The sequence below is a fragment of the Mauremys mutica genome, chromosome 1 (assembly GCF_020497125.1).
Source record: "Mauremys mutica isolate MM-2020 ecotype Southern chromosome 1, ASM2049712v1, whole genome shotgun sequence".
NCBI classification, from domain to species: domain Eukaryota; kingdom Metazoa; phylum Chordata; order Testudines; family Geoemydidae; genus Mauremys; species Mauremys mutica.
This window is the reverse complement of record NC_059072.1, coordinates 86,125,164-86,138,308: the sequence shown is the minus strand read 5'-3', so window position 1 is coordinate 86,138,308 and position 13,145 is coordinate 86,125,164. Positions and strand designations below refer to the sequence as shown.

Below are 13,145 nucleotides of genomic sequence, written 5' to 3'. Positions count from 1 at the left end.
CCACCCCTTACATTTTATATTCCTTCAACCTTTGTTATTTAATGCTGACTTTATTACTTAACTTGCAAATCATTATCATGTGCAGTTTGAAATTTCATTATATTTTATGTATTTAGATTGGTAACACACATGGAGAGATTATTTATTTGTCTCTGCTTCTCTTTTGTGCATGCTGCTCGTGAAAAAGAAAAAATTTCAGCAAACTTTGCATTTTTTTCATCCTTGAACCCCCTGCCCCCATGAAGTATAAAGTGAAGAGCTCCAAGATTTACTCCCAAATTAGGCTGAAGCAGCCTGGATTGTTTTTTAATGCTTTCCATATACATATTCAATATACAAAAAACTACACACACTTCTCTTACATTTATTTTTAATTACTTTTTTTTACGTCTGACTGTATAACTTCATTACATTACCCGTATTCAATATTGCTTTAATACAGTCTAATTGCAGAAGATTATAGATGAAGAAATGAAAAAGTTTGGTTGTCATAGAAAAACACCGATATTTTAAAATTTATTCTGAAATACAAGATGAACAATTACTGAAATTGAGAATTGATAAAGACACTTTAACATGTTAAACACATCCAAATACTGACATTAAAAAGGTTTTTGCAATTAATTGCAAGATACGGAAATCACAGTTATTACTGCCTGAGCAAGTTAACTAACAGTCAGAATCAACCTACTAGAACCAGGCTTACTTTGATTAGAAATAGTTTGTTATTTAATTAGTCACAAAATCTAAGTTAAGAAAAAAGGCAGCTAGTGTAGAATATCTCAGACACGGTATACCTTTTACAGGTACAAAAAATATGTTTAAAAAATCACATACTTTGGGGGCAAAAAAGATTCCTCTGCAGAGGATCCCCTGTAAACAAAGCTGACCAGGATAGCACACATTATCATCTTCATGGCACAAACTGGAGTGAAAACTAAACTTAAACAAAAGGAAAAATTCTGTATTTTTAGTCACACCAGAGACACCAGTATTTCTGAACAAAAGCCTTTTGACCCAGTTCCATTCTCAGTTTAGCTGGCTATCATATCTTTCCTCCGACTAGAAAACGAGTACATAATCTCCACCAATGCAATTACAATGCCCTTTGAGTGTGTGCCTAAAGGGAGCTGCAGCAAATTATCTTCTCCCTATGTAAGCCAAACTCACTACCCTTCTATATAATGCACCTCATCTCCATAAGCCTGGAAAGCATGATGGTTCGATACAGTAGTACAAAGCAGTGCTGCTGTACCAGTGGGAGAGCTACTTGATTCTTCTCTAAAATATTTTTATATTCCTCAAATAATACCAAGTTTGTACTGAAAAATGATTCTAATGAAGTCATTAATTCTTTCCATTCAGTATTCATTAAAACAATGTCACACATGCATAGTAAAAGATCATAATTTTTGGTATTTTACAGTCACATTCATGACCTGAAAACATTTGCCACCAGACTTCTACAAACTATGATTTCCATGTATTATACTCCTATTATGTCTTCTGCTAACAATTATCTCACCCTATCTGAATAAAACTTAATATAATTTTACCAACAGTGTAATAAGGTGCATACTTAGTATGCAAATCAAAATTTAAAGACAAATCATTAACAATAATAATGCTGATCAAAAACAAGATTAAATGCATGCTCATTTGCAAAAATTTACATAAATATTATTCATACAAACATTTAATAAATGCAATACTGAAAAACACTTCACAGTTTAATGAATGTCAAATAGATTAGTGGAATTTTGTTTCCATCTCAAAACTCTGTATCAGTTGCATGAGTTTTACTATCCACCGTGCTCAATGGATTTATTCCAGCATCCGTAGCACATAAAGAATACCAAGATTATCAATGGTCACATATACTTTGAAACTAGGGGACACATATATTGACTTGAGGTTTGTTCCATTTGTGTAGAACGTTTGTAAGGATTCGCCAGTAGTTACATTCCACCACTATAAAAAGAGAAACATTTTAAATTAGTAGGAATAGAATTAGAATACAAGAAGTTATAAAAATAAGTTTAGCATGGTAGGCCTAGTTGCCTGTCAAGTTTTCTTCCTTCATTCTGCATTTGAGGAAAGAGTCAACAATCTTAAATAAAACAAGGGGTTCAGAGAGGGACAAAAATTGTTAGAAGCCTAAAAGGTGTTCAAATGAGAACATATTGAAGAGATTGGGGCTGTTTTATTTAGAGGAGACACATGATAAAGACATATATAAAATAATAAATGGAAGAAAGAAGATTAAGTCAGATACCCCTGTTACCCCTCTCTTTGTACAGGAGCAAATGAAACTGAGAAATAACATTCAAAACTGAGGAGATATATTTTTATATAACATAATTACTGTGAAAAGAGATCATTAAGGCCACAAGCTTAGTTGGAGCCACAAAAGGATTAAACATTTAAAAAGATAATGAGATCATTATCCATTACATTAGAAGAATAGAAAATTTGTTAAAAAAATATATAAATTCAAGTTTTCCAGGGCATGAATTAACCACTAAATACTAGGAATCAAGAAGAACTTTCCCATGGGAAGTTTACTCCATAATTATCCACAAACAAGTTTCTTGCATTAGCCAGTGTCAGAGACAGAACACTGGATTACGTGGATCAAGGGTCTGGTCCAACATGGCAATTCCTAAGGTGCAGTTCTATGTTTACTTTAAAATAATTTTTTTCCACTCCCTCCCCTGCCCTTGCCCTCCAACATCTGCTGCCAATCCTAATATGTAGCTGATTCTGGAATTCTTAGCAAAGACAAAAAGCCCAATATAATTTTCATTAAATGACTTGGATAATGGAGTAGGAGAGCATGCTTATAAAATGTGCAGATACCACCAAGCTGGGAGGGGTTGCAAGCACTTTGGACGACAGGTTTAAAATTCAAAATGACCTTCACAGATTGGAGAATTGGCCTGAATTCAAGATGATAAAATTCAATAAAGACAAGTGCAAAGTAATTCACTTAGGAAGGAACAATCAAATGCACAACTACAAAATGGGGAATAACTGTTTAGGTGGTAGTACTGCAGAAAAGGATCTGGGAGGTTACTGTGAACTACAAATTGAATCTGAGTCATCAATGATGCAGCTGCAAAAAAGCAAATATGATTCTGGGGTGTATTAACAGGAATGTTGTATGTAAGACACAGGAGGTAATTGTCCAGCTCTACTCGACACTCGTGAGGCCCCAGCTAGAGTACTGGATCCAATTCTGGGCACCACAATTTAGGAAAGATGCTCTCTTCTACACTCTTTCCAATTTGTCCAGAACAAAAATGATAAAAGGTCTAGAAAACCTGACCTATGAAGAAAGGTTAAAATAAACTGGTCATGTTTAGTCTTGAGAAAAGAAGACTGATAAGAGTCTTCCAATATATTAAGGGCTGTTATAAAGAGGATGGTGATCAGCTGTTCTCCATGTCCACTGAAGGCAGGACAAAGTAGTAATGGGCTTAATCTGCAGCAAAGTAGATTTTAGATTAGATATTAGGAAAAACTTTCTAACTATAAGGGTACTTAAGCTCTGGAGTAGGTTTCCAAGGGAGGTTGTGGAGTCCCCATCATTGGAAGCTTTTAAAAACAAGTTGGACAAAACATCTGTCAGGAATAGTTTTGGTTCACTTGACCCTGCCACAGTGCAGGGGGCTGGACTTGACTTCTCAAGGTCCCTTCTAGGCCTACAGTTCTATGATATCCCGTCATTTTCCACACATGAAACTCGTACTACAGTCTTTTAAAGTTGTGTGTAAAAAACAGATAATAGGATACAGCTCAATGAATCTAACCACAATAGTTACTGTAAATCTCTAATGGATTAAACAAACGTAGCCACTAGAAGTTTCTCCACCAATGATAAATTTCAATTTCCTGTTTTAACTTACATCCTTTCAGAGGATCTTTACAGTACGTTTTCCAGAGTACAGTGCCACATTATTATTATAGCCTGTAGGAGACCTAATTAGAGACCAGGACCACATACCATCACCAACTCCTTTTAAACTCTTATGTATTTATGAAGAAAAAGTGAACAACCCAGTATTTGATGTTCAAATCTTACAAAATAAGGGTCTACTCCTGCAAAGTTCAGAGCACACAACTCTTTCTGAAGTTTATGTTTTGGAGGTACTGAACACCCAAGATTGAGGAGATCTGAGGGTATTCAGCAATGATCATGCCTTTAATATAAGAACATTTGTTAGCAGGGGTATTTTGCTAACATCAGTTTCTACTCTTAATCATAGTTCTGGTCACTGAAGATTTGTCACATCTTCTTGGGTTGTTTTTATTTTCTTCTTCTAAGTAAAAAGAAACTCTATGGATTAGCCTATTAAGTAGTTCTGTTACCAAGACATTTGTTTTACCATGCTAGATACAGCGTAAGAGAGATTTAGAAATGCTCATGAATCCATTGATCAGCATAACTGATTATTCAATTCCATTTTCTCTAGCATTGCAAATACAGTGGTTTATGGATGATAACTGGTTCAACATTTAAGATTCAACATTTAAGGAAAGCTTGCCACCAATGCTATATTCAAATAACTCAGAAGACACAACTGATTTTACTCAATTTTTTTTTTAAACCTTTGGACAGAAACCAACCATGAAAAAAATGTCATCCCCAAAAGAAATTTGAGAAAGTTGTAAGCAATCGGAAATGGGGGCTTGGGAGGGAAACAGTTTTTAAAACTAAAATATCAAATATGACCAGGACACCGAGGGTGTCACCTTCCAATCCTGTACTTTAAGTTAAAACAGTATTTTGTGGGGCTTACCTTAAGATATCCTCCACATGACACAAGCATATTACTCTCAGGAGAAAAACAGAGGTCTGTTACCCAGCCACCATGTGTTGATTCTCCTTCATCTACAGTAACGGGGGAGCAGAGATGAAGTAATTCACCTCTTGAGACATCCCAAATCTAAGAGAGACATAATTAATTATACAATCTATGAATGGCATTAAATAAAAAGGAGTATTGGCTGTAAGGATGACAGGATTTATTTTTTTCTCATTTTAGTACTAGAGAAATCCAGCCTTTACTTCAAACGTTAGATTTGGTTGCAAAGTGAGAGGGCAATTCAGATAATAACTCTTAATCTTGTACCTTTATGGTATATGGAGAGTTTATTTCACAACTGACTCGTGGGAGAATAATTACTAAAGAATGCCAGCCATCTATAGACCATAATCATCATCACTAGACCACCATAAAAACACCACAAAATCAACATGACAAATATATTTTCTGCTTCCAAGGAGTGAGGAATGGGCATAAAGCCACCTTACATTACATTTTCTACTTTTTTTGTGCAAAACAAACTTTAAACAAAATACTCACAAGGAACCCCTAAAAAGAGAATCCTTTCCTATCAATCCGTATGTATATTTGTAAGCCATAAGTCCTCAAAATGGATGATCAGAGTCCCACCACACAAGAAACATCGATGATTAAAAAAAAAAAAGTGCAAAAACAGGTACACATGCACATCTATTCTGAATGCTCTTTTCTGGTATTTTTGTAGTCTTTACCCTCTATTCAGTCTAATCTTTTAGATATTTTTCTAAAGCAATTTAGCAGCCTATAGTTTCTAGATGACTTTCAGCTCAGTTGTGCCTCAACTACAAAAAAATGCTGCCACCTTGATGGCAAAGGAGCCACTATTTATTCCTGACGGGCAACATTCCCTAAATGGCATAGGGAAATTAGATAGGCAGAATATAATTACCCAAATCATATCTGGCAAGTACACTGGGCTAAGCACCCCTAAAGCAGTTTTGACTCAATGTATTATTACTAAAATGTCTCCAAATGTACCCTTATTTCTCCATTGTCATCTCCAGTGGCCAAGAATTTATCATCGAAGGAGAAAGTGCAGCACCGCACGCAGCCTTTGTGACCATGAAGCTCATGAAGAACAGATGAACTTTCAAAGCTCCATATCTAAAAATGAAATGTTTAAGAAAAAATTAAAGATAAATCGTACTTCATGGAAAATGTACACAATTTTATCTGTCCACTCCAACCAGAAACACGTGTTAACATAGGGATTAAAAATACTCAAAGTACATAAATCCCAGATTAATTAAATCTGAGAGGCACATATTTATTAGGTATTATTTGAAAAATTGTGCACAGTTTTGTTTTTTTTTAATTAGTATTACACATTTTAAGCTCCGGACCTGTTAGACAGAAAGTTCATGAAGTTATTAAGGAAAAGGAACTTCATGAATCAATACAAAGATATTTTATAAGATCAAAAAATACACTGAAACACACACTGTAGTGTAATACAATGGAACATGCACTAAGCAGCCCACTCACAGGGCTGACAAAAAGTAATCTCAAAGGAGGTTGTCTTTTAATAAAGATGTCTATACATTTTCTTTGAAACTTGAAGGGAACCTTAAATGATCTATTTATTTGTAAAATAATACTTAAAAGTAAGTTCCATTTCTCAAAATATTTAGAAATTTTGAAATGTGGCTTTCTTCTGAACAGGAATAAAACTGGAAAATTTTGACACTCTGGAAGGAAAATTCTGAAAAGTAATGATTTTGAATCATTAAGAACATTTAGTTTAGACAATATAATATAAAAATATATTATACACAATTTTTAAAAATTCTGAACAAAAAGTCATTTTAAAATGACAAATCAAAACATTTTGACATGTTAAGAACTTGTTTTTTGGGTTTTCTTCCAAAACAAAATTGGAGCAAAATAGACTTGATTTCACAAAGTGTCTTGATTTTGAAGGAACTGCATAGTCTGATGTAATTCAAATATTTTTATAAAAATTGTATTTCAAGTGCTGCACAAAATAATTTTAATGTCTAAAATCAAACTTGCAGACAATTAGGATCTGATTGCTAGTTAACATTTGGACATACAAGGGGCAAATTACAAAGTAGGCCAACAATTTTCAAAAACAGAAGCCTAAACCGAGATTCACATCAGGAACATACCTGATTTGATGTCAATGAGGGTTGCTAGGTGTTCAGTACTTTTGAAAATGTGAGATACACCTAAATACTTAGTTATTTTTTTTTAAAAATCTTGTCTTGTAAATTGTTTGTAGTTAGTTGCTTAATGCTTTAGTTAAAAAAAGAAAACCCTAAAGCAATACACATAGCTATGCAAAATACTGGGCATGGACTGTGTACCTTTTGAGAACTAAAGTCAACAGTTCTCCTTAAGAGTGTGTGTAGTCCATAAGAATGACCATACTGGGTCAGACCAATGGTCTATCTAGCTCAGTATTCTGTCTCTGACAGAGGTCAGTGCCCAATGCTGTGGGGCAATTTCAAGTGATTCATCCCATCATCTGGGAGGCAGTGACCATGAGATGGTCGAGTTCAGGATCCTGACACAAGGAAGAAAGGAGAGCAGTAGAACAGAGACCCTGGACTTCAGAAAAGCAGACTTCGACTCCCTCAGGGAACTGATGGGCAAGGTCCCCTGGGAGAATAACATGACGGGGAAAGGAGTCGAGGAAAGCTGGCTGTATTTTAAAGAATCCTTATTGAGGTTGCAGGAACAAACCATCCTGATGTGTAGGAAGAAAAGTAAATATGGCAGGCGACCAGCTTGGCTTAACAGTGAAATCCTTGCTCGTCTTAAACACAAAAAAACAGCTTACAAGAAGTGGAAGATTGGACAAATAACCAGGGAGGAGTATAAAAGTATTGCTCAGGCATGTCGGAGTGAAATTAGGAAGGCCAAATCACACTTCGAGTTGCAGCTAGCCGGAGATGTTAGGAGTAACAAGAAGGGTTTCTTCAGGTATGTTAGCAACAAGAAGAAAGTCAAGGAAAGTGTGGGCCCCTTGCTGAATGAGGGAGAGAACCTAGTGACAGAGGATGTGGAGAAAGCTAGTGTACTCAATGCTTTTTTTGCCTCTGTCTTCACAGACAAGGTCAGCTCCCAGACAGCTGCACTCTGCAGCACGGTATGGGGAGGAGGTGACCAGCTCTCTGTGGAGAAAGAAGTAGTTCGGGACTATTTAGAAAAGCTGGACGAGCACAAGTCCATGGGACCGGATGCACTGCATCCGAGGGTGCTAAAGGAGTTGGCCGATGAGATTGCAGAGCCATTGGCCATTATCTTTGAAAAATCATGGCGATCGGGGGAGGTCCCGGATGACTGGAAAAAAGCTAATGTAGTGCTCATCTTTAAAAAAGGGAAGACGGAAGATCCAGGGAACTACAGGCCAGTCAGTCTCACCTCAGTCCCTGGAAAAATCATGGAACAGGTCCTCAAGGAATCAATTCTGAACCACTTAAAGGAGGGGAAAGTGATCAGGAACAGTCAGCATGGATTCACCAAGGGCAAGTCATGCCTGACTAACCTAATTGCCTTCTATGATGAGATAACCGGCTCTGTGGATGAGGGGAAAGCAGTGGATGTGCTATTTCTGGACTTTAGCAAAGCTTTTGATACAGTCTCCCACAGTATTCTTGCCAGCAAGTTAAAGAAGTATGGGCTGGATGAATGGACGGTAAGGTGGATAGAAAACTGGCTAGATGGTCGGGCTCAACAGGTAGTGATCAATGGTTCCATGTCTAGTTGGCAGCCGGTATCAAGTGGAGTGCCCCAAGGGTCGGTGCTGGGGCCGGTTTTGTTCAATATCTTCATTAACGATCTGGAGGATGGTGTGGACTGCACCCTTAGCAAGTTTGCAGATGACACTAAACTGGGAGGAGTGGTTGATACGCTGGGGGGTAGGGATAGGATACAGAGGAACCTAGACAAATTAGAGGACTGGGCCAAAAGAAATCTGATGAGGTTCAACAAGGACAAGTGCAGAGTCCTGCACTTAGGACAGAAGAATCCCATGCACTGCTACAGACTAGGGACCGAATGGCTGGGCAGCAGTTCTGCAGAAAAGGACCTAGGGGTTACAGTGGACAAAAAGCTGAATATGAGTCAACAGTGTGCCCTTGTTGCCAAGAAGGCTAATGGCATTTTGGGTTGTATAAGTAGGGGCATTTCCAGCGGATCGAGGGACATGATCATTCCCCTCTATTCAGCACTGGTGAGGCCTCATCTGGAGTACTGTGTCCAGTTTTGGGCCCTACACTACAAGAAGGATGTGGATAAATTGGAGAGAGTCCCGCGGAGGGCAACAAAAATGATTAGGGGGCTGGAGCACATGACTTATGAGGAGAGGCTGAGGGAACTGGGATTGTTTAGCCTGCAGAAGAGAAGAATGAGGGGGGATTTGATAGCTGCTTTCAACTACCTGAAAGGGGGTTCCAAAGAGGATGGATCTAGACTGTTCTCAGTGGTAGAAGATGACAGAACAAGGAGTAATGGTCTCAAGTTGCAGAGGGGGAGGTTTAGGTTGGACATTAGGAAAAACTTTTTCACTAGTAGGGTGGTGAAGAAATGGAATGGGTTACCTAGGGAGGTGGTGGAATCTCCTTCCTTAGAGGTTTTTAAGGTCAGGCTTGACAAAGCCCTGGCTGGGATGATTTAGTTGGGTTTGGTCCTGCTTTGAGCAGGGGGTTGGACTAGATGACCTCCTGAGGTCCCTTCCAACCCTGAGATTCTATGACTCTATGATCTACTCCCAGCTGCTGACAATCAGAAGTTTAGGGGGACACAGAGCATGGGGTTGCATCCCTGAGCATCTTGGCTAATTGAACTTATCTAAGCCTCCATGAACTTATCTAATTCTTTTTTTAACCCAGTTATACTTTTGGTCTTCACAACATACCATGGCAACGAGTTCCAAAGGTTGACTGTATGTTATGTTAAGTAGTACTTCCTTCTGCTTGTTTTAAACCCGCTGCCTGTTAATTTCATCAGATGACCCCATTTCGTGTGTTAAGTGAAGGAGTAAATGACACTCTCCTATTCAATCTCTCTTACCATTCATGTGTTTTATAGACCTCTATCATAATTTCCCATTAGTTGTCTCTTTTGATGAACAGTCCCAGTCTATTTAATCTCTCCTCAGACTTGAAGCTGTTCCATACCTCTAATCATTTTTGTTGCCCTTCTCAGCACCTTTTCCAATTCTAAGATGGGGTGACTTGAACTGCACGCAGTATTCAAAGTGTGGGCATACTCAGATTTATATAGTGGCATTATAATATTTTCTTTTTTTAGCTATCCCTTTCCTAATGGTTCAGTTAGCTTCCTACCTGTCTCTGCACATTGAACAGATGTTTTCAGAGAACTATCCACAATGGACTCCAAGATCTCTTTCTTGAGCTAATTTAGACCGCATCATTTTATACATAAAAAAGTTGGGATAAAGAGGTTACATACCTTTTGTAACTGTTCTTCGAGATGTGTTACTCATGTCCATTCCATTCTAGATGTGTGCCGCACCCATGCACACAGCTGTCGGAGACTTTTGCCTTAGTAGTATCCATAGGGCTGGCTGTGGTGCCACCTTGAGTGCTGCGCTTATGCATCAGTATATCAGGTGCTGACGGACCTACGCTCCCTCAGTTCCTTCTTGCTGGCAACTCTGACAGAGGGGTGGAAGGGTGGGTAATGGAATGGACATGAGCAACGCATCTCTAAGAACAATAGTTACAAAAGGTAGGTAATCATTTTTTCTTCTTTGAGTTCTTGCTCATGTCAATTCCATTCTAGGTGACTCACAAGCAGTATCCCTGGAGGTGGGCTCACAGTTCACAGACATGTGGCTTGTAATACCCATCTACCAAAGACAGCATCATCTTGGGCTTGCTGGGTAAGTGCATAGTGAGATGTGAACGTATGTACAGACAACCAGGTGGCGGCCCTGCAGATATCAGAGATTGGCACATGGGCCAGGAAGGCTGCCGACGAGGCTTGTACTCTGGTTGACTGGGTGGTTACAATTGCCAGTGGAAGCATCTTTGCCTGATCATAGCAGAATCGGATAAAAGCTGTGATCCCAGAAGAAATTCTCTGGGTGGACACTGGACGACCTTTCATCCTACCTGCCACAGTGATGAACAATTGCATCGACTTGTGTAATGGCTTGGTCCTCTTGATGTAGAATGCTAGCGCTCTCCTGACATCCAGGGAGGACAATTTACATTCCTCCTCAGACTTGAGACTTTGGGCAGAAGACAGGCAAGAATATGTCATGGCTTGTGTGAAATTGTGAAACCACCTTGGACAGGAAAGCCGGATGTAGCTGCAACTAGACTCTGTCCTTGAAGAACACTGTATAGGGCAGCCTCGATGTAAGCGCCCTAATCTTGGAGGCCCTACAGGCAGAAGAAGGGAACAGGATGCCAAGGGCTCGAAGGGAGCTTTCATGAGCTGTGTGAGCATCAGATTCAGGTCTCACAGAGGGACTGGGTCCCAGACTCGAGGGTAGAGACGATCCAGATCTTTTAAGAACCGGACCATCATGCTATGAGCCAAGACTGATCTGCCCTGGAACAGAAGGTGAAAGACTGATATAGCAGCCAAGTTGACCTTAGCTGATAAAAGGGACAAACCTTGGAGCCTGAGATGCATAAGGTAGTCCAGCATCAGCTGCAGCGAGGCCTGCTTAGGCCTAACAACTTGGGCCAAGGCCCAGCATGTGAATTGTTTCCAGGTGGCCAGGTAGGTCGCTCTAGTTAAGGGCTTTCTACTCCCTAGTATTGGACTCAGGCCAAACATTCCCAATCCTCAGTAGTTAACCATGGAGCATAGGGATGGAGATGGTTGAGGAAAAGATGGGGGAGATCCAGGGAGGTGACTGGGGCGTCGCTCCTGAGCACACCCTCAAAACGCCTGCTTCTGGCTCCATCGTGTTTCACCTGGCCAGGTTGTGCAGGTGAGTGGGAGGAGGAAGGGCAGCAGCGACTGAACCCATTGTCTCTTCTCCTTGTAGACCCCTGCCGAGGCTGCTAAGGCCTTGGCAGTGGGGGTGGTTGGAATGGCTTCCTCACAGACTGAGGCATATGCATCCCCTGGGAGCGGAGGCCTGTCCCAGGAGCGTGAAGCCTCGTGTCTGTCTGATTGGAGAACAGCCTGACTCCATCAAACGGAAGCTCTTATATGGAGGACTGCATCTCTTGGGACAGGCCAGAGGTCTGAAGCCATGAGCTGTGCCACATGACCACCACCAAGGTGACCACCCTGGCCACTAAATCGAACTCATCCTAGGCCATCTGGCTGAAGCACCGAGCTACTGTGGTACCTTCCTCCACAAGAGCCCCGAACACTTGGGCCATCAACTTGGGCATGGAGTCCTTATACTTGTGGAGCGAGTCCCACTGGTTAAAATTATAATGCCCTAAAAAAGCCTGGTGGTTCACTACCTGGAACTGAAGACTGGCCATGAAATAAATGTTTTCTTCCAAAATGGTCCAGTCTCTCCTCCTTATTCTTGGGGGTGGAACTGGCAGGCTCTTGCTTGTCCTTTTTGTTGGCCACCGACACAAACAACGACCCTGGGGGTGGGTGGGTATATAGGTATTCAAACCCCTTAGTGGGGACAAAATACTTTTTCCTCGGCCCTCTTGAAAATGGGCAGGATGGAGGACTGGGTTTGCCAGAGGGCTTTGGCAATGTTCAGGACCCCTTCATGCACTGGGAGTGGAACACGTGTGGGGGTGGATGTGGAGAGGCCTAAGTTGGTGGCCACCCATGGGAGCAGGGCTTGGTGGTCCCTAAAGCTGTCTGGTTTTGGAGAGGACGCCGCCAACGGAACCACCGGGTGAGGGCCCAGCGTATCATCCCCCACAGGGACAGGGGGTCTCAGGGTGGGCACCTGTTCCTCCACCACAGTGCCTGCTAGTGCTTCCTGCACCAAGCCTGGTGCCGCCAGTGATGACTGGGGTTTGTCCGACACGGCAACCGAGGACTGGTGAGACGGGGGAATTGGCATAACCAGCATGCCCCAGGCATTCCAGTAAGGCCATTGCACTGGCCACTGGCCCTGCTGCCAGGTCGGCATTGCTGTGGTGCCTTCAGAGCCTAGTTGCGATGGTGCTGTCTCTGCAAGGGGCTGAACTCCTTGCCTGTGCTAGAGAAATCCTCCTTCAGTGACCAGGGTGGGGCCATCAACATCTGGGTCTGTCGGCTAACTGTCACCATGGATGACCAGTGCCTCGAATGGTCAGACCAATGCTGGAAGTAGGGGGAGCATCCCCAAGGTGCCGGGGATGGTGA

At 40.9% G+C, this 13,145-nt stretch overlaps 1 protein-coding gene across 1 annotated transcript in view; it reads right to left on the bottom strand.

Annotated features, from left to right (window-relative positions):
• Window positions 1-344: 344 nt before the first annotated feature.
• APAF1 (apoptotic peptidase activating factor 1) overlaps window positions 345-13,145 on the bottom strand; it is a 101,898-nt gene continuing 89,097 nt past the window's right edge. Inside the window, exons 25-27 of the mRNA XM_044981728.1 lie at window positions 5,847-5,972; window positions 4,803-4,949; window positions 345-1,971 (exon numbers count right to left, since the gene is read on the bottom strand). Of these exons, the coding sequence (XP_044837663.1) occupies window positions 1,825-1,971; window positions 4,803-4,949; window positions 5,847-5,972 (420 nt within the window). The 3' untranslated portion in view covers window positions 345-1,824. The remainder of the gene's footprint in view (window positions 1,972-4,802; window positions 4,950-5,846; window positions 5,973-13,145) is intronic.